Below are 25211 nucleotides of genomic sequence, written 5' to 3'. Positions count from 1 at the left end.
CCCAGCTTTCCTGTAGCCCCTTCAGGTACCAGAAAGTGCTCCAACATCTCCCTGCAGCCTTTTCTTCTCCAGGCTGAACAACTTGGAAAAAAAAAAAAAGGGAGGGATAAGATTTCCAGCAGAAGGAAATGAAAGTTGCTGTGATGATAATTCTATTTGTTACTTCTGTCCTGTTACAACAAGGATTGGAAGATATTTTTCCCTTGGGTGTATTTTAGAAACACCAAGTGGAAAGCAACCCAGGGAAACAAGCAGGAGGTATGAGGAAAAAAAATTAATGCCCTTTGCCAGGTTTGCATCTTCAAATGGAGGTAAAATTGATGCTGGGAATCAGGCAGGTCCTTTTCCTAGGACCAGGGCTGGTGGAGGGTTCTCTCCATCCTTTGTGTAGCTCCAGTCCCCCACATACCCAGTTTGTCACATTAAAATAAGTATAATTTCTGTGAAATCCCAGGGAGTCATTTTGTACATGTGCTTGAATGATTTACTCTATTCCAACCAGATGATGCTCCTCAGCTGCTGTAGCCTTCACAGAGACAACCAGATAGGAAACAGGAGACCTGAGTGAAGTTCTGTCTCATATAATGCATTATTCTATAAGGAAAAGCAGGTAATTTTATGGAAAAATACACTTAAAGAGGGATGTGAATTTCACAGGTCCCTTTGATAGGTTGGATACCCTTCATATAACCATCTTTTTCAATACATTTGGAAATTTCAGGGTGCAACAGGGCAGCTTGAGCAAGTCCCTGGTGGGTGCAGCATCCTTGGCACTGTGCAGCAGGGTTATGTTTCTGCAGGAGATGCTGGAGATCCCTCACATTCCAGCTGTGCAGCTCTGAACCCTGAAGACAGAAGGCAAGTGAATGAAAGCCAGTTTTTAGAATATTACCCATAAAACTAGAGATTAGTACTGAAGAAAGTATATGGATTTGGGTGTCCAGAGCAGGGGAGAAGAGGAAATTCAAAAGAAAAAGAAAAAAGAAAAAAAGTCATAAAAAGACTTCTAGAAACGCCAGAATATTTATTTTAAAGATTACTTAAATTAATCATTTTGCCTTATGTTTTGAACTGGGGCTCTGTGGTTTAGAAAAGGTTGTTAGGTTAAAAGCAGGAAGTTAAACAGAGAGGTTGAGTAACCCAAAAGTAAGAGAAACATTTCATTTCAGTTATCTGGGGTTAACCCAGACTATTTTCCAGCTTCTGCTTTGCCAGCCTCCTCCTCCTCCCATTATTCTTACTTCATTATTGCTCTTTCCAAGCCTTTTTTTCTGCCAGATATTTTAATTCAGCCACATAACCCAATCACTACTCACTCCATATCAATGACCTCCCCATTTCCAGCTGTCCTTTCCACTCGTCCCAACTCCCAGAAATGCCACTCACTGCCCACATTATGTCCCCACCCTTGGTCCATCCATCCAGGGAGGGGTTAAAGCCCCCCCAGAGCTGGGGTTAGTTTTTTCCAGCGTGTCCCCAAGCCATGACACTAGAAATCCCTATCCAAGAAGTCATTGAAGAGAGAAACTCTCTCTGTCTTGGTCCTCACAAGTGGATGTTTGTGATAAATCTTCTTCTCCCTTTTCCCACTCCTCAGAGTCTGTGCTGGAGGTGTCCCAAACAGATCCCTTGGTCCTTGGCTCCTGAGAACCACAGATCAACCTTGCTGCTCCTGCCTGGAGAGAGTTCAGCCTCATCGTTGGTGCCTGGAGAGTCTTCCATCCCTCAGGTTTCCTTGGGGAGAGAAATAATTTTAAAAAAAAATAAATAAATAGTCATCATTTTTGCAGAGCTGCATAGCCAGGGTTTAGCTGGGAATGGCTATGGGTGCTTGGGGATATTGTAAAGAAGATTCCTGAGAGGTCTCTGTAATATCAGACCAGACTGGGCAAGGTCAAATATAAGATATTCAGGACTGTGTGAAATTCTACAGCTTGGAAAGAACCAGTGTGGCTTTAACCCTAAGCAGAAGAGATCAGTGGTGAAGAAACACGAGGGAATAGGAGCAACCTGGTGAAAGTTGACTGGCAGACAAGTTTTTCATTGATTTAAGCATTTCTACCCCTGGTGATGTGTTTCCAAGTTGTACACAGTGACAAACAGACCAGAACAGGGCTTTTTTTGGGGGTGTTAGTACCAAGTGGTGGCTGAGATCCACTGGGCACAGTCAGGTTACCTTGTCTGCCCTGGCATCTCCAAACCTCCCAGCTTCTCCCCCAAGCTTCTCCAAAGCTTAGATCAGAGTCACAACCAAATCCAAAGCCCTCCATATTTATGCTGCATCCATCTCTGCTGCTCTCCTGTCCTCGAGGAGTGCAGGAGAATCATGGATTCATGGACTTATTTCGGCTGGAGAAGAACTTAAGGACATTCAGTACAACTGTAAACCTAAGACTGCCAAGTCCACCAGCAAACCATATCCCTAAGCTCCACATCTCCATGGCTTTTAAAAGGAAGAGCCCCTGCTCAGTGGTCACTGGACATGGGCAGGGACACCTCCCACCAGCCCAGGTTGCTCCAAGCCCCATCTGAACTGAACCCCAACAATTCCAGGGATGAGGCAGCCACAGCTTCTCTGGGCAACCTGGGCCAGTGTCTCACCACCCTCACAGGAAATAATTCCTTCCTGATGTCCATCCTAAATCCCCTCCTCTTCCAGTTTAAAGCTATTCCCCCTTGTCTCACCACTCCAAGTCCTTGTTAAAAGTCCCTCCCCAGCTCTGTGTGCCTGCTCTGAGGCATCCCAGTGCCTTGCAGTATGACCCCATCTCACTGCTTTCCCCCCTCAGTCCTTCAGCTTGCACTGTGGCACAGCAGGACATGGAGCAGTGGAAGCAGCTTCCATAGGGAAACTTCTCCAATGACATTTAAGGGGCTGGCAAGTTTCACATCTCCTTGGAAAATTATTCTGCTTACCATGGTTGTCTCCATGAAAACTCTGATTCTGCTCAGCAGGGATGAGGTCTTGGCTTTCAGGGCTGTTGCCTTTCTGGAGAGTGTCAAGGCCGTTCTTTGGGCTGAATTCCTTGATTTTTTCTATATTGATTTTTGCCTCCCTATGGAGATTTCTCTTCAGCTCTGCCTGGGTTTGCAAACGAGTCGTCAACAAAAGCAGCAAGAGGAGCAAAACACCTTCTAACAGCTCTGCAGGACAAATCATTAGGGGGTTGGCACTGAGCACAGTGATGCAGTCTAGTACCAGGGCAAATGGTAACTGCCAAACTGGGTATGTGATAGAACATGACCTGGACAGAGATTTTTTCTTTCTTTTTGTTTTTTTTTTTTTTCTGCATGAGCCAAAGCCAAAGGAGGGCAAAGAATTGCAAAAATCAGAAGTAAATAGCGGTCATGGGGAACCTGGGGATGCTCCCCACCTCTTCTCTGCCTAAACAGTCAGCAAAGCTTCCTTTGCTCTTCCCACCAACAGGCTTTAAGCCTCCTGGTCCATGGGAGAGAATTCCCATCAGGAATGGGCAGAGCCCTATCTAAGAAGGAAGCACCATCCTCTCCCCAAACCCAGCACAGCATTACCTCCCGGCGCCTGCGGGTCAAGTCCAGCATCTGCAGCTTGTGCAAAGTGCTGCCTCCTGCCAGGGAGGTATCTCAGGCTTTGCCCCCTCATCTCCACAGCCTACAAGGTGTTTTAAAAACATAAATAATTACACCTGCATTTTCTGAAAGAGAAAGGAAGAGCCACCAGCTCCCAACACCACACCCGGCCCCTCGGGCGCTCCCTGGATCAGGAGCATCTCCCCATGTAGCCAACTTGCAGCAATTAATCACAGATTTCCACCACGTTTGCAGTTTATCTCACAGCTCTGGGCCAAGAGTGGGAAAAGAAAAATAATTATCTTCATTAAAACAATATATACATGCTTCTGCTTCCCTCCCCACACACATACCCCGAGGTGTTAAGGCTTTGAGTCAGCAGTGTCATGAAGTGATCTCATGATGCGAAGGGAGGAACCACTTCTGCATGTTTGGGGCTGCAGGGGATGCTGACAGCACATGACACCTGCAGCCTTCTCCCTGTTGGTTGTGAGTGATGGGGTGGTTGCTCAGCCATTAAAAGAAGTGGTCCTCAGACCTCTAGCTTCATAGAATCATAGAATTTCATGAAACACAAATATTGAAGGTCCTGGAGCAGTGGGGCTGCCTCATCCAGAGAACTGGCATGCTGGAAAGTCAGAAGTTTCCCTCTTACTTCATATTCTTTCACCCACACAGCAGTGTTTCAGCTCATTTCTGGGCTTAGCCAGGGATGGGAGGGCAGCTGATGTAGAAAACCAACTTCTTCAAGGTGCCTGAACCACGATGGAAAGGAGCCTGCAGCCAGCAGTGACCTGTGCACAGCACTTTCCCCGTGGTCTTACCTTCATCTTTGGGCTTGCAGCCCCTGCTTGCTGATTCCAGGGCTTTGCAGGAGTGATTGCTTGTGGAGGGCCAGCAGGTTCAAGCCTCTGCAAGTCCAACATTTATTATATTAAGCATTGCTTATTCCACACAACCATAAAAATAGATATGCAACGACCCTGACATTTTTCCAGCTCCAGTTCTGGGTGACTGCTTGGGATAGAGGGAAGTGAACATCTCCTAACCTGCTCCAGTAGTGGATGAAACTGGGGGAATCTCCTGCATTGGGGTCAAAGCAGAAAAGCCCCAGTTTGACCTTAGTTTCACCTCTGCAGGGTTTTCTGAGCCCCAAGGCTCCAGGCAAAACCAGAGTTAAGACAAAACCCAGCCCAAATTGCTTCATGTTAAAGCTGCAGCATGGTGTTGTATCATCATTTAATATAAAGTCTCCCTCCTAGCAAGTCATCCAAGGGCAGATCCCAGATACCTGAGACCCAGAGCACCATTCCTTTTGTCCAGCCAACCTGGTTTATGTTTGCCTCACTTACTACCTCTCTCTGCAGGGCTGTACAAAGTTTATTCCCTGCTAGATGATGGAAGAAGGAAGGGGCTTGCTCTACAGGCTGCTCTGAGCATGGATTTTTATCTTATAAACATGTTTTCTCCTTAAACTGTGCCAAGCTACAAGAAGCTGCTGGGTCATTTCATGGCCTGTGTCCCCTTCTAGTATAGAAGTTCACTCCAGCATCCATTAAAATGAAGGAGAACATCCCCAAGGACTTCATCAGTGAGATCTGACTCATGCTTTAGGTGGGACATCATTAGCCTCTTGAATATGAACCAGAGTGTCCTCTAAGGGGAAGAAAAAGGGAAGGAAGTTGTTCACATAAAGGCAACAAAGCTGGTGAAGGGTCTGGAGGATAAGTCTGATGAGGAGCTGCTGAGGGAACTGGGATTATTTAACCTGGAGAAAAAGAGGCTGAGAGGAGAGCCAGCTTCCTGGGCCTGAGAGGAGGTTGGAGCCAGGGGGGATTGGGTCTCTTCTCCCAAGTAACAAGCAATAGCACAAGAGGAAATGTCCTCAAGTTGCAGCAGGGAAGGTTTAGATTGGATATTACGTAAAATTTCTTCACCAAAGAGGTTGTCAGGCCTTAGCCCAGGCAGTGGTAGAGTCCCCATCCCTCAAGAGATTTCAACACCGTGCAGAAGTGGTGCAAGGCCAAGTGCCGGGTCCTGCACTTTGGCCACAACAACCCCATGGGGAGCTCCAGGCTGGGCACAGAGTGGCAGAAAGGGACCTGGGAGTCTGGATTGCCAGGAAGCTGAACATGAGCCAGCAGTGTGCCCAGGTGGCCAAGAAGGCCAATGGCATCCTGGCCTGGATCAGGAACAGCATGGCCAGCAGGTCCAGGGAAGGGATTCTGCCCCTGTGCTCAGCTCTGGGGAGGCCACAGCTTGAGTCCTGTGTCCAGTTCTGGGCCCCTCAGCTCAGGAAGGAGATTGAGGTGCTGGAGCAGGTCCAGAGAAGAGCAAGGAGGCTGTGAAGGGATCCAGCACAAGTGCTGTGAGGAAGGGCTGAGGGAGCTGGGGGTGTTGAGGCTGGAGAAGAGGAGGCTCAGGGGAGACCTCATCACTCTCTCCAACTCCCTGAAAGGAGGTTGGAGCCGGGGGGGGTTGGGCTCTTTTCCCAGGCAACTCTCAGCAAGACAAGAGGGCAGGGTCTCAAGTTGTGCCAGGGGAGGTTTAGGTTGTAGATGAGAAAGAATTTCTTTCTGGAGAGGGTGATCAGGCATTGGAATGGGCTGCCCAGGGAAGTAGTGGATTCTCCGTGTCTGGAGATATTTCCAAAGAGCCTGGATGTGGCACTGAGTGCCATGGGCTGGGAACTGCAGTGGGAGTGGATCAAGGGTTGGACTTGATGATCTCTGAGGTCCCTTCCAACCCAACCAATTCTATGACTCTGTGATTCTAAGAGGGACATGGGTTAGTGGTGGACTTAAAGCTCTTTTCCAAACCATGTGATTCTTTAATTCGGTGAGTGTAAGAGGTGACATGGGCTCTGTGTGTCTGCACTGAGCTGCTGCCCAAGCCTGAGCTGTCATTTTGAAGCATCCTGCAAATCAGTTCAGCAACACAGGAGAAAAAATCTCCGTAGCATCATGTGAAGGAAACATCCCCACCCCATCAAGCCATGAATGCCAATGTGCCAGCATTAAAAACAAAACAAAACAAAACAAAACAAAACCAAAACAAAACCCAAACCCAAAAGTGAGTACGAAGCTTTAAAAAATGGCACTAGGTGGCAGCATGTGACACCACAAACTGCATCCCAGGCTGCCCATCTCTCCAAAGTGCTGGATGTCTGAGGAGAGAGAATCTCAGCTCATTCCCCTCACCTGGCAGGGAAATCAAGTTCCAGGATTTCAGCTCAAGTTGAGTCGCAGGCTGGAAAATCGACTCTTTTCCTTCACCTCTGTTAACCTCCTGGGATTTTTCTCTGGAAGCACTTCCTGACCAAAACCATCTAAACGTCTTTGAGAAGGTCACATCATCCTGCTCAGCTGACTTTGGAAATATCCCCACAGGGAAAAGGGATTTTTCTGGTGCTGTTTACATCCCCTGACAGCAATGGCAGAAGGACGGGATAGAATTAAGTGGTGTTGTCCTGCACTGAGTGCTATCAGTGCTTAAATAATGCATAAATAGAGACATCATGGAAATAAGATCACGGATTAAAAATTACATGCTGGTAGGAGATTTTTTACACCAAGGCTGAGATTCCATGGGGCAGTTCACCAGGAGAAGCTGGATTCATTCCAGGTGCTGCTGCCCCAAGCTCCCACCAAATCCAGGGACACATTATTTGGGACGTGGTGGAACAACTTGGCTCTCTGAAGCCACCAATCTTGCCCAGAGCTGCAGCTTAGGTTTCAACTCATCCTGTCTGGTGGCTTCTCTGCTCTTTATTTTATTAACCAAGACCTTCATCACACCAAGGAAGCTTGAGCCAAGGTTTGCTGTTGTGGGACAGCAGGTACAGTGGGTTTCTCACTGGATTTTGAGAGAGTGGAGATGCTCTCCAGGGGATCTCAGAACAGCACAGGGAGGTGAGATGTTCATCCAGGGATTTTAATTGCAAGAGATACATAACCAACCCATCCCAGGTGGCTGGGAAGGAAGGTGATCAGTGGGACTTGAGCCAAGCTGCACCCAGTGCTGGGATAACCCAGCACCCATTGGACTGCTACAGGGAAGGACAGAGCCCCTAGGGGCAAATTCAGCTCTTACATGGGTCAAACAGCCAAGAGTCTCTGTTTGTCCCCAGCCACCAACACCTTAGGACTCCCTTCAGCCCCTTAAGCTGCTGATGTGCCCCATGCAGCTGGGCTCTCTGAGGAGGGCCTCAGAAGCAGGTACAACACTGGCTTTTAATTGCTAATTCCAAGTCCTGCCTAAAGGAGAGCAGTGGGTGGGGTGGAGGAGCATTTCCAGCAGCTGGGAGCTGGGTGTTCTGCTGCTCCCATGCTTGGGGAGAGATCTTCTCAAGTTGTCCTCTCTCCCTGCCTGGATTTACTCCTCTGAGCCCTGTTTGCTCTCAGGCTTGGAGCCCCCAGACCTGAGCCAGGCAGCAGAGGAGAAAAACAGCTGAAAACTTCAGGTTGAGGCTCAAAAGGAGAAAGATGTGAGGAGCAGAGTGGGGGAACAGAAGCTCTGGAGCACCCCAAGGTCCCACCCTGACCCTCTGTGGACATGGAGGGAAGGAGAGAGAACTCATCTTGGCCAAACACTAACAGCTTAAATATCAAACAGGTAAGAGCTGGGAGGTTGGAATGAATTGCTGGCTGGTTTGGGAGGGTGTGGAGAAGCAGTGATGGGGGAGGTGGAGCTCAGGGAGCAGGGAGCTGCTTCAGGGGTGGCTTTGAAATAACCTGAGCCATGGCAAGGCTTGCACAGCCCCAGCAATGCAGCTCCAGCTCAGCCCTGAGAGCATCTGGTGGCCTGAGCCCCAGCCAGGTTTCGCATTGTGTAAAAGCATCAGAGCATAAAAATAGCAGCACAGTAAATGTAGGTAGAAGGCTTTTTGTCAATTTTTTTTTTCTATTGTAATAGCACTTCTAACCCTTGTGTGGCATGGGATGCTGGTGGTGGTTCCTGTCCTTCTTTGCAGTAAATTATGTGGATATAAGTGTGCTTTTAGAGATTTAGGTATGCTGTGATAATTCTTGTGTAGGGGAAAAACCTGATTATGAGGTCAAGAAGAGTCCTGGGTTTCAGGGTCTGGAGGGAAAGAGATCTGGGAAGTGCAGGAAGGGGAAGAGGAGGTTGTGAGTAGGAGAAAACAAGGTTGTTTTATGGTTTTGGGGCAAAAGTTTTTATATATCTAAATATACCTATGTGTGCACGTGTCTGGTCATAGAATCCTGGAATAGGTTGGAAGGAACCTTAGAGATCATCTGCTCCAATCTCCCTGCCATGGGCAGGGATGCTTCTCATCTAAACAAGGTTGCTCAAGGCCTCATCCAGCCTGGCCTTGAGCACTTCCAGGGAGAAAGCATCCCCAGCTTCTCTGAGCAATCTGTTCCAGAGTCTCCCCACCCTCCTACTGAAGAACTTCTTAGTCAGTGCTAGTGAGGACAGAGGATGAAGGTTCATGTCAGTAGGCAGCATGCAGAGCAATCTTTGAAACCTGAAGTAATTGTTCTGTATGTTCACCAACCCCTGCTGCAAAGGGGTTCTCTGTCCCTGAGCTGCCTACCAGACCTTGATGGGATATTTGGCCCCACATTATGCCAGTTGGATGCCTTCTGCAAAGGGATTTTTTTTACAGAGTGGTTTGAGTTGGAAGGGACCTTAAAGCTCATCCATTTCCCACCCCCTGCATGGTCAGGGACACCTCCCACCAGCCCAGGTTGCTCCAAGCCCCATCCAACCTGGGCTGAGACACTGCCAGGGATGGGGCAGCCACAACACATCTGGGCAATCTGAGCCTCATTAACCCCATGGGAACACTTAAGATTGGTATCCAGACACCAGACAGGAAAGAGGGACATGACAAGAGGGTTGGCCTCAAGACCAGCCCTGGAACATGTTGTCTTTGTTGGGTCAGTGAGGCACAAGCCATGGAGCCAGCCAGGATGGCAAAGGGTTTTGCTGCATTGGGCTGTCTTTGGCAGTTCTCAGAAGGTGAATTCTCCTCCCTTGTGCTTTTTATAAACCAAAAATAACTCCTCTGGGGTTACCATACCTGCTCTGCCCCAGGCACCAAGCTTGGCCTGGTGATAAAGATCATCTAGGGATGATCACCTGGTGACAGGAGCTCCTCCTGGCATTGCTGTAGGATGTTTGTTTTCCCCCACTGTGGTGCTGTGACATGTGCCCATGTCCCCAAAAAAGCCCCCATCAGCAGCTCAACCAGAGCAACTCAAAGGGAGCTCTTCAAACTCATCTTACTTGAGGTCTTCGTGGTGGGTGCTGTTTAATGATGCTGATTTCTCCCTTTTCCAGCACAGGGTTGAAAGAAAGGGGGCCTTAAAGATTAGAGGAAAAAAAATGAAGTTAGTTTTGGGTGATCAGCCAAGGTTTCTGCCCTTGTTATTTGGCTGTCATGTCTCTCTTGGTGACACCAGTACCATGTGGTGTAAGTTACTCTATTAGTTGCAGAAATAAAGTGGGGATGTGACACTGATTTCTAGCAACTTTCTGCCATGGACCTCTTCTATTTCCCTCCCTGCACATGACAATAAGCACCCCCCACATCTCCTGAGGACACCCTGAGCTTTTACAAGAGGCAACAGGCAGGAGTTTGGATCTTGCTGCTCAGTGCCTGAGAATTTATTACTGTTATTTTTTGGTGGAACTTAGGAACATCTCTGATGCTTTTACTTGACCGCAGCAGAGCTGGGCCCCAGCCAGGCAGTTCACAAGGAGTGGTTATGGACAGACAAGCAGTACACTCACAGACTTTCATTGCCTTTGGAAATCAGCCCAAAATAACATGTAATGCATGAGCAGTCACTCCTTAGTTATTAAAGCTGTGCTTTCACTGGGGCCTGAATGTGAGAGCTGGGATCTGGGTTGTTCTGCGTGGGTGCCCTCGGGTGGACACCACTGCTGTTCTGTTGGGTTTTTGTTGTCTGCTTGGTTTGGTTTTCACAAATGCATAATACTTGCATGTGCAGTATTATTTTATTTTATAAATACTTATAAAAGTACTTCTAAATACTTATAAAAGTGATATTTTAGAGCTGGAGCTGAGCCAGATGTTTCTCGGCAGCTCCAGTTTCCCTGTGGTGGGAGCCCAAAAGTGGCTGCAAGAGAGGACAGCTGGGGATAAAGTGCAAGAATTTCATTATAGGTGATGCCAAATTTAATCATTACATTAAAAAAGAAAAAAAATAAGTGTAGGGTCCCTTACAGGGGACTTCAGTGTGGCCTTTAAATGAGCCTCAGGGAAGCTTGCCAAGGCAGGGCTCTGGGAGAAGAGAGGAAAGGTGATGGAGGGGAGGGTGTTGGGACATGGGAGGAGATGGGGACTCCATGGGGTGAATGATTGCTGAGCACCAGCAATGATTAACTACTCAGCCAAGCTGGGACTGCTTGGCACATGCAGGAATGGGTGCCTGAAGTAAAAATTTCCAGCTTGGGCAGCTCCTCCAGAGAGGAACTTCAGCTGCTGGGGAGCATACACTGACAGAGCAGCTTGTTCTAGCAAAAGGGATTAAGTTATCACTTCTAAATCTGCAGGAAAAATTAGAAGTAAGGAATTTGTAAGGGGGAAGGAAAATGTAAGGAGGTGGCTCATGTGCTGGAAATGTGGGACCTGGCACAAGCAACGAGCTGGGGAGAAGCTTGTTCTGATAAGGTGCAAGTCTCTGGGGAAATGATTTCTTCCTTTTGAGATTTCTTTTAAAAATATGTATTTAAATTATTCCCTCTCATCCTATCCATGCATGTGTCTTGTAAGAGCTTTGCACTTATCCTCTACAGGAACAGCAGTGGGGACAAAGTACTCGTTGTTCCCAAACCTGCTCATTCCTGGGGCAGGGACTGTCCCTGTCACACCCACATGATGCTAACAGGGAGGGACCAGTGCCCAGTGGGGGACAACCTGGAGTAATTTATGTGACTTTTGGTTTTGACCCTTGCACTTCAGCAGCAGCAGAAGGTCCTCCCTGTCAGAGGAAGTGGGATTTCACACAAATCCCAGATGAACTCTCATAAACCAAATAAAATCTCTTCTCTGCTTAGTTAGACAGCAGCTCAAGCTAATACACAGCTCAAGTACCCTTGAGCATATTCTCCCTCTTTCTGAAATAGGAAATTACATTTACTGACTGGTTTTTAAAGCTTTTTAGGAAGTGTACATTTTACAAGCACTTGCACAGTGATGATAATTCTCCAGAAAGAAGTATTTGGTTGTTCTTGCTGTCACAAAGTACTTGAAACCCCCTCTTATCCAGCCAGACCTGATCTGTATTCACCCCAGGCCCTCAAGCTCTGGGAGCATCACTTCTGTCATGCCAAAGGTTGATTTGCTTTCCCCATCTCCTCCTCACACCTCTGGGTGGATGATCCCAAAGGAAATACCCAGTCCTGGTGAAGCAGTGATGCTTAACACTGCCCAGCATGTGTCAGGAATTCATTTTTGGAAATGGAAAAGAGGAGAGGAAGCTGCTTGGGCTGCAAATCCTCCCCCCTCAAACCCCACTGGTGTTCCTGGGGGTTTCTCCCCAGTTGCATCCAGTGTGGGGTGGAAGGTGCTTATCACTACCCAGCTATGCATTTACTTTCAGATGGGTGCAAACCTCCTTCCTCACCTCTGGGGAGGTCTTGGCTATGGATGGAGTTTAAACCCTGCTGGGAAAGGCAGTGGGAGAGGCAGCACTTGGAGAAAAACACTCAGAGTTACAGCTTCCTCTTGGCTTCTCCCAGAATGTCAGGGGTTGGAAGGGACCTCTGCAAATCATTGATTCCAACCCCCTGCCAGAGCAGGACAATTTATGAATTATGAAATTAACAAATTATGAAAATACTGTGAAATTAGTCCTGTGAAATATATGGCTATAGTTTATTTTAATGCTGAATTTTACCCGCTGAGAACATTACCTGGGGGTTATTTTTAATTAAGCTAATGGTATCAATATGCCCAGTTCTGGCAGGTGAGAAGAAAGGGGGTACAACTGGGAGCGACAGGGATGCTGTGTGAGGTGTCACTCGGGTGCAGGATGGGGACATTTTGTGCCAGGGTGATGCTGGGGAGGGGGGATGTTCCCAAGGGAATAACTGGTGGGAAGAAGGAGCCCAGAAGCTGGGGGTTGTTAAGTTATTGCTTCTCAATCTGCAGGACAAATTGGGGCATAAAGAATTTCTAAGGGGGAAGCAAAATGTGAGGAGGGGGCTCAGGATGCTGGGAACACAGCACAGGCAAAAGGTGACTTTGCAAAATAGGCAGTGAGGGTAAAGAAAAAAAATAGAAGTTTTCCCAAAGATAAAATGCCCTGGAAATGGCAAAAAGGCCCTGATCAGGAATAGTGTGTGCACAGACCTGCACCCACCAAACCTGTAGCCCCAGCTGATGCCCCATGGTCCTCCACCCTCAGCTTTCTGGTTTTATTTTTGGTGATGCTCTTACCTGTAGAGGCTCTGCCATACCAGGTCTCCCGGAGAGGTGGAAGTTGCTGGTGAAAAGTAGGGTTTCCCCACTCCTCTGAGGCTGGAGCGTGCAGGTTGGGCTGTCCTGGCACACCAGGGACTTGGTGTGGGACTGCCAGAGCAGACAGGTCCTCCCTGGGGCACATTGGGGCCACCTTTGTCACCTTGGGCTGTACCTTGGAAGAGCTCAGGCCCATTTTGCAGCGCAGTGGCTTGGAAAAGAGGTGGAAACCCCTCCTGTGCACTGTCCTCCTTGCATGTGGAGGGATCCTTGGAAACAACCACACTTCTCTGGAGCTCCTTGCTGGCTCCTGAAGCCAGGGCTGGCTCCCACTGACCTGCCCACACATCCTTCCCTGCTCAGTTAAACATTGACCTGGCCCTGGCCATTCCCCTGTAGGGATGGGAGATAGCTGCTCCTGCTGAAGGAGCCAGCACCAAGCCTTGGGGAAGCTTTGGTTTTTATCTCCAAATGGTTTTAATCCAAGGGACCACCACTGGTTGATCTGGAGGTCATTCTACAAGCAGATCTTTTGCTGAATTGTCTCTTGTTGGAAGGAAATGCAATCCCCAGAGCACCAAAAGGGTTAAAGCATCTCCCAGCCTGCATGGGAGAAGGAGCCTGGGGACAGGGTTTGGCCAAGAGCATCCTCTGCCCTTGGTTCTGCTGGTTGGTGGCACTGATGGAAAGGGGGAAATGAAGCTTTGGCACAAAGCCACCTGAAAACAGCAGCCAAGGAGAGTAGATTCTGCAGGATTTGGGCTAAACCCAGTGCAGAAGGAAGGATCTACTCATATCCATGTGCTTCTTCCTTCCCATTCCCAAGGTGTCTGAGGGGGTTCAGAGGGCCTGGTTTCCTCAGAGCTGTAGGGTGTCAATTCTTGATTTCCAAGGTGGAGTGGTTGGAAAATATATAGGGAGGATTATTGATGGAACAGGATTGCCGGGTGGGGGCTTTTTGGCAGGAATAGGGTTGCAAGAGCATCTGGGGGCTCCACTGAGCATCACCTGGAAACCAAAAACCATCAAGTTTGAGGGGGAGCCCCAAATGGCCTAAGAGCTGGAATTCATTTAGCAGCAGCTTATATCCCACTGGGAATCCCTGGAGTGATCCTGTATAGTGACTGGGGCCTCTTTTTGGTTTTCCTTTGGGAAAATAGGAGCACAGGGAAATGAGGGCCATGGAAGAGCCACTCATCCAGCACTCATGGCCCAGATCCATGGGCAAAAAAGTCTGTTCTCCCTTGATGGAAACGGGGAGGTTTCAAGATGCAAAATGCCTCCTAGAAGAAATTATTCATCCCTGGAGCAACCCAACCTATTTATTCTTTCAGCTGCAAAGCACCAATATCACTCGTGACTTTGCTGTACAACAAGTCACAAGGGAGCAGATTCTTTTTTTCTTCTTTTCAAATGAACCTAAAAAATCAAAGCCCTGCTTCTTTCCTGAGTTTCTCAATGCTTTATACCTTTTTTCCTCCATTTATTTTTCTCTCTTCCCCCTCCCCTGCTGAGAACAGATTGTTCCTGTTAGGCAGGTTGGGAAAAGTGAATTAAATGCAACAATGACTGTGTTGGGGCAGTGGAAAAGCCAGGTGAATGTTAAAGCTGGGGTGTTGTATCTTGGTGTTTCCCCTGGGTGGGATGCTGTGGCCCTGGCCAAGTCTTTGCAAGGTTCCCATGCTGCCAGACCCCCACCCTTGGCACTGTTTCTTTCCAAGCCATAATGGCTTTTCAGATCTGCTGTGCAGGATGGTACTATGGCCAGTTGTGTGGTGATTTGGGGAAGGTGGCCAAGGAGGCCAGCAGCATCCTGGCTTGTATCAGGAATAGTGTGGCCAGCAGGAGGGAAGTGGTGGTGGCCCTGGACTTGGCACTGGTGAGGTTGCACCTTGAGTCCTGTGTTCAGTTCTGGGCTCCTCACTACCAGCAGGTGCTGGAGCAAGTTCAGAGAAGGGCAACCAAGCTGGGGAAGGATCTGGAGAACAATTCCTATAAGGAGAGGCTGAAGGAATTGGGAATGTTTAGCTTGGAGTAGAGGAGGCTGAGAGGAGACCTTCTTGATTTTATAACTCCCTGAAAGGAGGTTGCAGGGAGCTGCCCTAAAAGAGGTTGTTGACCTCTCAAGTAAATAATAATAGGATGAGAGGAAATGGCCTGAAGTGGCAGCAGGGGAGATTTAGACTGGATATGAGGAAGAATTAAGAATTTCTTTACTGAGAGAGCAGTCAGGCACTGGAATGGGATGCCCAGGGGGGTGGGGGAGTCAGCATCCCTGGAGGTATCTAAAAGCTGTGTACATGAGGCACTTCAGGACATGGTTAGATATATATAAATGCATATAAAAAATACAAATTTTAAATTATTAGGGGGGAGCAGGATGTTGACACTTGGCCATGGTGATCTTAAAGAACATTTCTGCCCATGACAGTGCTGTAATTCTGAAGTTCTTACTGCTCCAAGCACTTTATTTCTGGGTGAAAAGATGCTCTTCTTTGCATCCAAAGGTGATGCAGTATCCTCCTGGCTGGTCCATGAGCACCAGTTCCCACCTCCCTTGCTGGGCTCCAGCTCTGCTACAGATGCCCAAGGCTGCAAGGCTGGCAGGCAGCATCAGATAAGGACTGAAATCTCTCAGAATATCCCTAAAACAACTCTGCACCTGTGTACTTTGACCTTTGAATGCCTTTCCTTTGTAAAGCAAGGAGGGCTCAGTGTTAGTTTTGGAGCTGTGCATGAGAAGACCTGGAGATCGTGGTTATTGGTATCATTTTCAACCTGCTCAGCTCAAAAGGGAGTGTATTTAGGGTATTTTATCTGTGTTTAAAGTTGAGTTTGACTCCCAAGCACTGTGCTGGAGAAAGATGGGGCTGGAAGGAGCTTTGGTCCCATGCATTGCTGTTAGGGACAGCACGTGGTGCCTCCCAGGAGAGTTAAAATCACTTTATTCCTTTCTCCAATCTCATTTATTGCCTGAAGTCCTCCACCAAATTCAACTGGAGCTCCTAGGTCACACTGATCTTAACAGAATTGGATTTTCCAGCAAATATATTGTAGTCTAAATGAAATCATTGACCCCTACATGCTCTGGAGCCCTTGTTTTAAGGAAGGTACCAGGAAAAGCTCCAGGGTAGGATGGAGTCATGGCTTGGGGAAGGGCATTTTCCCACGGAGTAGCAGAGTTTGTTACTTCCCTACACATGGACCAAAAGAGAGCTAAGGGGAGGATTTGGCACTGCTCTAACATCCAACTCCAACAGTGGATTGCCTCTGCCTTAAAATGTTTTAAAACATTTGTTTTAAAATGTTTTAAAACATCCAGTTGGCGGCCGGTCACCAGCGGTGTCCCCCAGGGATCAGTACTGGGCCCAGTCCTGTTCAATATCTTCATTGATGACTTGGATGAGGGGATTGAGTCCATCATCAGCAAGTTTGCCAATGACACCAAGCTGGGGAGAAGTGTTGATCAGCTGGAAGGCAGGAGGGCTCTGCAGAGGGACCTGGACAGACTGGAGAGATGGGCTGACTCCAATGGGATGAGCTTCAACAAGGCCAAGTGCCGGGTCCTCCACTTTGGCCACAACAACCCTATGCAGCGCTACAAGCTGGGGACAGAGTGGTTGGAGAGCAGCCAGGCAGAAAGGGACCTGGGAGTCTGGATTGACAGGAAGCTGAACATGAGCCAGCAGTGTGCCCAGGTGGCCAAGAAGGCCAATGGCATCCTGGCATGTATCAGAAACAGCGTCACCAGCAGGTCCAAGGAGGTGATTCTGCCCCTGTACTCAGCCCTGGTGAGGCCACACCTTGAATACTGTGTTCAGTTTTGGGCCCCTCAGTTCAAGAAGGAGATTGAGGTCCTTGAACAGGTCCAAAGGAGGGCAACCAAGCTGGTGAAGGGACTCGAACACAGATCCTATGAGGAGAGGCTGAGGGAGCTGGGGCTGTTCAGCCTGAGGAAGAGGAGGCTCAGGGGAGACCTCATTGTTCTCTACAACTACCTGAAAGGAGGATGGAGCCAGGGGGGGGTTGGTCTCTTTTCCCAGGCAACTCTCAAAAAGACAAGAGGGCAGGGTCTTAAATTGTGCCGGGGGAAGTTCAGATTGGCTATTAGAAAGAATTTTTTCACAGAAAGGGTGATCAGACATTGGAACGGGCTGCCTGGGGAGGTGGTGGACTCTTCGTCCCTGGAGACATTTAAAAAGCGACTCGATATGGCACTCAGTGCCATAGTCTAGTGACTGTGGCGGTAGCTGATCAAGGGTTGGACTCGATGATCTCTGAGGTCCCTTCCAACCCAGCCTATTCTATGATTCTATGATTCTATGAAAAACAGGTTTTTAATTGCAATAATCACAGGTACAGGAGGAGACGGGAAGTGGGCAGCATTGATTTTTTTTATTTTTTTTTTTTTCAAAACTAATGCCTGGACTTGATGCAGATTTCCAGTGAGTAAAGCAAAAGAAACCATAAGACTGTGAATAGTCTTGCTGTCATTTATTATGCTTGCAGCACAGAGCAGCAAAGAGTAAAATAATCCAGCACCGTTTGACTGGCTGAGCTCCAGAGCAGTGTGACTAATGGATCCCATTATCCCAGACCTGGAAAGCTGTTTCTCCCTCTGCTGCCTGCCACTTGCATTAACAGGGGATGTTCATCTTCTCCCAGCCACAGGTGAGGATATCAGAGGTGCTGAGATAACCTTGTCCAGGCTCCTGATCCCTCAGCCCTCCGGAGAGGCGATGCTGGAGGTGATGCTCAGGGTGAGTTATTCCCAGCACATTTTCTTTTCCTCCCAGAGAGCCAGGCCCTGGAGAATCTGCTAACACAGCTGCTGGATCAAAAGTGGCATTTTCCTTGGGGTGCAGAAGGGGATGGTGCAGCTGAAATGAAATCCTTGTGTTGCTGGAGGTGGGAGGAAGGTTCAGCAGAGGCGCCCGGAGTGGCAGATGGAAGCCCAGCTGATGGGTTGCCTGACTGGTGTCATTACTGGTTTTGCATTCCTCTGATGGATCATCAAGGCAGTGGTGGAAAACAGCCTGCCTTGGGGGGGGTCTGGTTTCTTGGGTTTAATGGGTTTTGGCTGGCTGAAAGGCTGAGCTGTGCTCTAGGGAACACCAAGTCCTCTCCTCGCTTTGCTGGGGAGATAAAGGGCAGGTTGGGCAGGGGGCAAAGGAATTGCTGAGCAGGATGAGAACCCTTGGAAAGCACTTGGCTTGGGTTGGATGATGTCTGTCAAGCCTGATGTGAGGGGGAAGGTGGCTGCTGGGCTCTAAAGCCACCCTGTAGAAACACCAGAGGGATGGCTGGGCCCTGGGGACAGCCCATGCTGCTTGTAGGGAGTGATAGGCTGTGCCCCTGGCTGTGGGACATCTCACCTAGAGGAAAACTGACTCAAATGTGGGGATTTCAAGGCTTTGGGAGCTGGGTCAGTTCAGCCTGGAGAAGGCTGACAGGGGGGGATTACATCAATGCTTACAAATATCTCCAGGGTGGGTGTCAGGAGGATGGGGCCAGACTCTTCCCAATGGTGTCCACTGAGAGGACAAGGGCAATGGGGACAAACTGGAACAGAGGAAGCTCAACCAAAACATAAGGAAAAACTTCTTTACTCCAAGGGTAACAGCATTAGAACAGGCTGCCCAGGGAGGTGATGGAGTCTCCATCATTCCATTCTCCATTCAAATCCACCTGGGTGACATCCTCTGCAGCCTACTTTAGGTCAACCTGCCCTGGCAGGGGGGTTGGGACTGGATGATCTCCAGAGGTCCCTTCCAACCCCTACAATTCTGTGATTTCTCTCCATTTCCCATGCTGAATACTCAGTGAGGTTTCTTGAAGGACTAAATCTTGGGCCTGCAGATGCTACCACAAGGCTGCTTGCCAACATCTACCCATCAGTGCATAGGAAAAGAAAGTGTTTGTTTTTCCCATGTGTTAAGTTTGGCATGAACTAAAATTTCAGTGGAATGTAATTCTAAAACTATCTAGTAAAGTAAATGAACATCCCAGCTCCTAAATTGACTTGGGGTGGTGCCCAGGCTGCCATGTGCTGTTTGCTCTCAGCTGAATTGTCCTGTCAGTACCTCCTGTTCAATAGAATTCACTTAAAAAAAATACATATATATATATATATTTTTACTGTCTAGCTCCTCCTGAAAGCAGCAGATGAGAAGCTGAGTCCATCTTCTCAAATGCTAGAAGAGATTTTTAAAAGACCAGAGGTGTGTTTTCCCAAATGTCACACCTCTGCTTCAGTGCAAAGGGCTCTTTGGGTTGTTTTCTACAGCTTTGTGGTGAAAACGCCCAGGTTTATCATAGAATCATAGAATTGACTGGGTTGGAAGGGACCTCAGAGATCATCAAGTCCAACCCTTGATCCACTCCCACTGCAGTTCCCAGCCCATGGCACTCAGTGCCACATCCAGGCTCTTTGGAAAGATCTCCAGACACGGAGAATCCACTACTTCCCTGGGCAGCCCATTCCAATGCCTGATCACCCTCTCCAGAAAGAAATTCTTTCTCATCTCCAACCTAAACCTCCCCTGGCACAACTTGAGACCCTGCCCTCTTGTCTTGTTGAGAGTTGCCTGGGAAAAGAGCCCAACCCCCCCTGGCTCCAACCTCCTTTCAGGGAGTTGGAGAGAGTGATGAGGTCTCCCCTGAGCCTCCTCTTCTCCAGCCTCAACACCCCCAGCTCCCTCAGCCTCTCCTCATAGGGTCTGTGCTCGAGTCCCTTCACAGCCCAGTTGGTCTCCTTTGGACCTGCTCCAGCACCTCAATCTCCTTCCTGAGCTGAGGGGCCCAGAACTGGACACAGGACTCAAGCTGTGGCCTCCCCAGAGCTGAGCACAGGGGCAGAATCCCTTCCCTGGACCTGCTGGCCACGCTGTTCCTGATCCAGGCCAGGATGCCATTGGCCTTCTTGGCCACCTGGGCACACTGCTGGCTCCTGTTCAGCTTCCTGTCAATCCAGACTCCCAGGTCCCTTTCTGCCACTCTGTGCCCAGCCTGGAGCTCCCCATGGGGTTGTTGTGGCCAAAGTGCAGGACCCGGCACTTGGCCTTGTTGAACCTCATCCCATTGGAATCAGCCCAACTCTCCAGTCTGTCCAGGTCCCTCTGCAGAGCCCTCCGGCCTTCCAGTTGATCCACACTGCCCCCCAGCTTAGTGTCATCTGCGAATTTGCTGATGTTTGTTTGGTTTTGGTGTTTTTTTTTAATATAGACAAGTATTTTGTTAGCTCTGCTGGCTGCAAGGACCACTTTAGGCATCAATCTTTAAAGACAGCGAATGCTTCCTTTTTGTAATACTTTTTTTTTTTTTTTTTTCCTGGCAGAAACACCATCAAAAAAAATCTCTCACTAGCTACTAATTAAACTCACAAACACTGAGCAGGCCAGTGGAGCTCAGAAATGTCTGGTACTTTCTAGTTTCTTCTATATTTCCTTAAAGAAAAATAAATGAAAAAAAAATGGGGGAAAAAATGCTTGTGTTGGTATCAAGTGCTCTCAAATAAATGTAATCTTGCATGGTTGGATCCTAGGAATTCTGTAAGAGAAAACAGCCAGCTTAGATTACCCAGGGACAGGCTCAGGCAAAGAACTGGGGAGGCTTACTGGTTTGTTTGGGCTTTTGAAAGGCTTTTCCATAGTGGAGGTTAAGAAAAAGATGTTTGGCCCAAAGCTCCAGCAAATAGGAATGGACATTCCCCAGGGATGCTGGTGACTCAGGATGTTCAACCTCTCATGAGAAGCTTGGTGTTCAGCTGGGAGAGCAGCTTTTCTGGGAGAAGAAGAGCTAAATAAAGCTATTTTTTGCTTTACCAAAGGCACCCAAAATCCAGCACCAGAGATGGGAAGTTGGAAAGGGGCACTCTGGGACCAGTGCTGGAGCCTGGTGCCTTTCAGGAGAGTGAAGCTACCCCTGGTTTCAGATTTATGGGGTGTTTGCAGCTCCATGGCCAAAGGCTGTAGCAGACCACGGGTGTCCTGAGTGGATTTGGTTCTTCAGCAAAGCCTGGGACAAGGTTTGAAGCCAACCAAGGGTTTAGCAGCCCTGGAGTTGAAGGTATCACCATCATCTTTTCAACTTTTAATTGCCAGCAGCTCATTAACATGATGTTTGGGAATGGACCTCTCTCTCTCTCTCTCCCAACTGGAATGGGAGCTTTACCCTGGTGATGAGTTGGGAATTTTATGGGTTAGGACATCAGCACTGAGCCAAGGATTTCCACCAGGTGCAGGCAGGATGTGGAATGGAGAGGAGAGAAGCTTGGAGTCTCTTGTCTCCGGCCTAACAGCACTGCTGCATGGCCAGGTTGTGTGCAAAGAAGCCTTCAGTATGTATAAAACAGTGTAACTTCAGGAAAAATTCATGTTTTGCACACCACAGAATATTTCTTCTGATCTTAATTCCTAACATCAAGGTGAACCCTGGCTTCCTTCAGAAATGAAAGCTCAAAAATGCTGGGAGAGGTCTGAAATGGCCTTCTCGATCCACAGCCTCATCAAGAGGTTGATTTATTTTGAGGGTGAGCTATGACATGTTCAATTTTGAGATTTAGCTGGAAACATCTAGGATTTGTACCCGTGAGAACAGCCCTAATTTTGCCATGAAAAGGAGATTTGATCCATTATTTTACACCCACTGGTTCAGGAAGACTCAAGCTTCAACATTCATTACAAAACATTTTATTGTAATTATTTACACCCCTTCCTTGATCAGTGTATAAATGTAAACATGTACTATAGATGTATTTCTCTTGTCTTCCAGTCCATCAGTTGTTTTTTAAGCATACAAGTAGTGAGGAAATTTAAGCTATATTCACAGAATATACAGCTGTGGGCAGTAGAAGTCCAGCAGCCCTAAGCCAGTGGTATGGACACTGCCCCATTGGCTCTGCTTCTGCTTCTTGTGTGGACACTGGAATCTGTGATGTCGTCGGCGTGGTCCTCACTTTTCTTCTCCTTCAAGCTGTTGATGAACCTCAGGGTTATTTCATCCCATTCCTCGGGGAGCAGCATGAGCAGAAAGCCAATGCAGATGATGATGGTGGCTCCCAACCTCACCACGCTGAAGAGCATTTTGTGCTTCAAGAGATCCACGGCTGTGGAGGAGAAACAACAGCATCATCAGCAAAACTGGAGCAAGATCAACCAGCCTGGCATATCCCCTGTGTGGCACTCTGGCTGGGACAGTGGCCTCGTGGCTCTCAGGCCTCCCAAATTAAAAGCTCCTCGAGTTGGGAGAATGGTTTTGACCTCAGATCAGGTCATGAATTGCCACATCTCCATGCCTCACCCCTGGTAGGGTTGCTCCAGCTTTGAGGTTTTGTCCTGGTTTGGGCCAGGATAAAGGTGATTTTCTGTCTCTTGTAAGTAGTTACACTTGCTGAAATTAACAGCAAGTTTCTCAGACAGTGTGTGCTTCTAGGACTGATAACACTTGATGTTTATAGTTACTGCCAGAGACTGGTGTGCAGAGCCAAGGACACTGCTCAGCTCTGAGGAACATTTTACCCTCCAGAAGGAATAAAGAAGTCCCACCTGCAGCCTCCTTTGGGGAGGAATGGACAAAAGAGATGCCAGAATTGACCAAACAGAGTATTCCATCCCATACACCTCATACTCACTATAAATTCGAGGCATCATGAGGGCCAAGCCACGCTTCCAGCTTCTGGCTGCCTGCCCTTCCTGCCTTTCCTGCTTCCCTTCCTTCACCCGTTCCCTGTTTCCTTCAGCATCCTGGGAGGATTTCATCCCTTCCTCTGCCTGTGGTCCTGATCCATCCCAGCCCATATTTGTGTGTTCCTGCCTCCAGCTCCCAACTGCTGCTGACCCCAGGATTCCAGCCTGGACTTTCCCAGGGCTGCCCTGCAGCCTCGGTGGTGACGTGAGAGTTATTGGGGGAAAAGGGGGAAGGAATGTGGGATCAATTTTCCTGTATATTTGTATATATTTGGTAATTTTTCCTATTTATCATTACTGTTTCATTAAAGTTGTGTAGTTTAGTTTCCAACCCATCAGTCTCTCTCCCTTATTCTCTCTCCTTTCTTTATCAGGGAGGAGAGAGAGATTAATAGAGAGCGTCTGTCACTCGGTTTAATTGCCAGGCCAGTGTTAAACCCTGACAGATTTCCATTTCTGCTCTGAGAGGGAAGGTTTTTTGGTTTTTTTTTGTTTTGTCTTTTTTTACTCTCTATCTACAGCAGGTTGCACCAGTATAATGTTTCCTTGGTCTGCAGAGACCAGTGATGGGGAGAGAGCAGCATGCAGGTCAGGAAGCTGGAGCTGATGCCTCCAGACCCACAACCAGCAACCACAGCACATCTGAGCCCTTCAGCAGCCTCTTACTGGTACTGTTTTGCAGCTTTGAACCTGCCTGCCTCTAAAAACTGGTGTTTCAACAACATGCTCAGATATCCAGAGGCTGCAGGAAGGTGGAGGAGAAAACTGGGAGAGGAGAGACAGATTTAAGACAGGACTCTGGAGGAAGCTTCCATGGCTACACCTTGCCCTGCTGCTGTTCAGGAGGTCCCCAGCAGAGTGCTGAGCTCACCACATCTCACCAGCAACCACCTCTGCCTGCCTTCTCCTCTGCAGGGTACAAACCCATCCCCATCACTCCCACAGAAAGGAGGCAAGTCAGAAAAATAATTAAAAATAAGGCTTTCATCAACTGACCCACCCACCATCCCCAGGATGCTGAAGGGGGATGGAATAGATGGCAACAGATTACTGTCTAGACAACCAACTGCTCCTGCTGCCTGCATGCCCATGTCCTCAGCTTCCCACCAGATGTCTGTACCTGCATTTCCAGGGACACTGAGCACTGTGCCAATGGAGATCAGAATGGGATAGGTGAGCACAACACCAACGTTAACCAGAATGTTAAAAGCTGGGGAAAAAACAGGGAAAAGAATACATGATTATAGGGAAGAGCACTGGAGTGAGTTATCAGCTCAGTATGCACACCCCGAGGAGGGAGCTGTCACAAAGAGATGGATTTTTATTTTGTTATTCCATATATGAGTAGGAAATGAGGGGAAGTTCTCCAAGGGGGAAGAGGGAGGGCTGTAGGGCCTTTAACAAACAGTAAGACCAAGGTTGCCACACTTCTACTTCACAGCTTTGTCCAAGCTTTAATCAGATCTCAGCAGTTTGGTTTTGCTGCCATAAACCATCATTTCTCCACCTACCAGAAAGGATGCCTGATCCCAGCTGCCCCTCTGGGCTGAGGCTCTGTTGTCCTTGTCCTAGTAGGATATTTCACTGATGAAAGTGATGATACAATGAGCTGATAAAATAATCTGCAGGTTAAGCAGACAGGAGGGAGACCATGGTCTCACTGCCATGTTGAAGGCAAGGTGAAAGCTGAGAGAAGTACAAAGTTTCACCACCTTTAATTGATGGATTGGTTAAGTTTGTGGTTTGTTTTATTTTTACATGACAGCATTTCCAGCCAGATCCCATGGTTAGAGGAGTTTGAAGGTGTCCACAACACCTCAGCCCAGCACATACAGGACAAGGAGCTTGTCAGGTCCAGCCAGCACAGGTTCATGAAAGGCAGGTCCTGCTTGATGAACTTCATCTCTTTCTATGAAAAGGTGACCCACCTAGTGGAGGAGGAGAAGGCTGCAGATGTTGTCTACCTAGACCTTTGTAAAGCCTCCGACACTGTCTCCTACAGCATCCTTCTGGAGAAACTGACTGCTCATGGCTTAGAGCAGTGTCCTCTTTGCTGGGTGAAAAACTGGCTGGATGGCCAGGCACAAAGAGTTCTGGTGAATGGAATTAACTCCAGTTGGTGGTGAAGACTGCAGGAGAAGAAGGAGCCAAAGCCTTTGCAGGCTTATGCCAAGCTGTGAGAGTTCTGTCCAGAGCCCTGTGGGTGTCCCAGTGCCACAGGTTCTCTGTGCCACCCACTGTGTACACACAGCCCTTTGAAACAGCCCTCTACAACTACCTGAAAGGAGGCTGTAGCCAGGTGGGGGTTGGTCTCTTTTGCCAGATGACATTCAACAAGACAAGAGGGCAGGGTCTCAAGTTGTGTCAGGGGAAGTTCAGGTTAGATATTAGAAAGAATTTCTTTCTGGAGAGGGTGATCAGGCATTGGAATGGGCTGCCCAGGGAAGTAGTGGATTCTCCGTGTCTGGAGATCTTTCCAAAGAGCCTGGATGTGGCACTGAGTGCCATGGGCTGGGAAC

The 25211-nt window shown here is 48.3% G+C and overlaps 2 protein-coding genes across 4 annotated transcripts in view; both read right to left on the bottom strand.

Annotated features, from left to right (window-relative positions):
* Positions 1–1489: 1489 nt before the first annotated feature.
* CCDC198 (coiled-coil domain containing 198) lies at positions 1490–13153 on the bottom strand. Its single transcript, XM_030452533.1, is given in 9 exon segments — positions 1490–1580; positions 1582–1647; positions 1649–1724; positions 2917–3082; positions 3532–3576; positions 3578–3631; positions 4374–4460; positions 9805–9881; positions 12986–13153. Coding segments are annotated over 9 exon segments (828 nt in total). The 5' UTR covers positions 13152–13153.
* Positions 13154–21870: 8717 nt separating this feature from the next.
* SLC35F4 (solute carrier family 35 member F4) overlaps positions 21871–25211 on the bottom strand; it is a 132196-nt gene continuing 128855 nt past the window's right edge. For all 3 annotated transcript variants that reach the window (XM_030452332.1, XM_030452330.1, XM_030452331.1), the window contains exons 7-8: positions 23813–23902; positions 21871–22112 (exon numbers count right to left, since the gene is read on the bottom strand). In XM_030452332.1, coding sequence (XP_030308192.1) covers positions 21871–22112; positions 23813–23902 — 332 coding nt within the window. The remainder of the gene's footprint in view (positions 22113–23812; positions 23903–25211) is intronic.

Source organism: Calypte anna, chromosome 5A, assembly GCF_003957555.1.
Source record: "Calypte anna isolate BGI_N300 chromosome 5A, bCalAnn1_v1.p, whole genome shotgun sequence".
In the NCBI taxonomy this organism is placed as follows: Eukaryota; Metazoa; Chordata; class Aves; order Apodiformes; family Trochilidae; genus Calypte; species Calypte anna.
The sequence above is the reverse complement of the archived record's forward strand: the minus strand, read 5'-3'. Positions and strand labels throughout refer to the sequence as shown.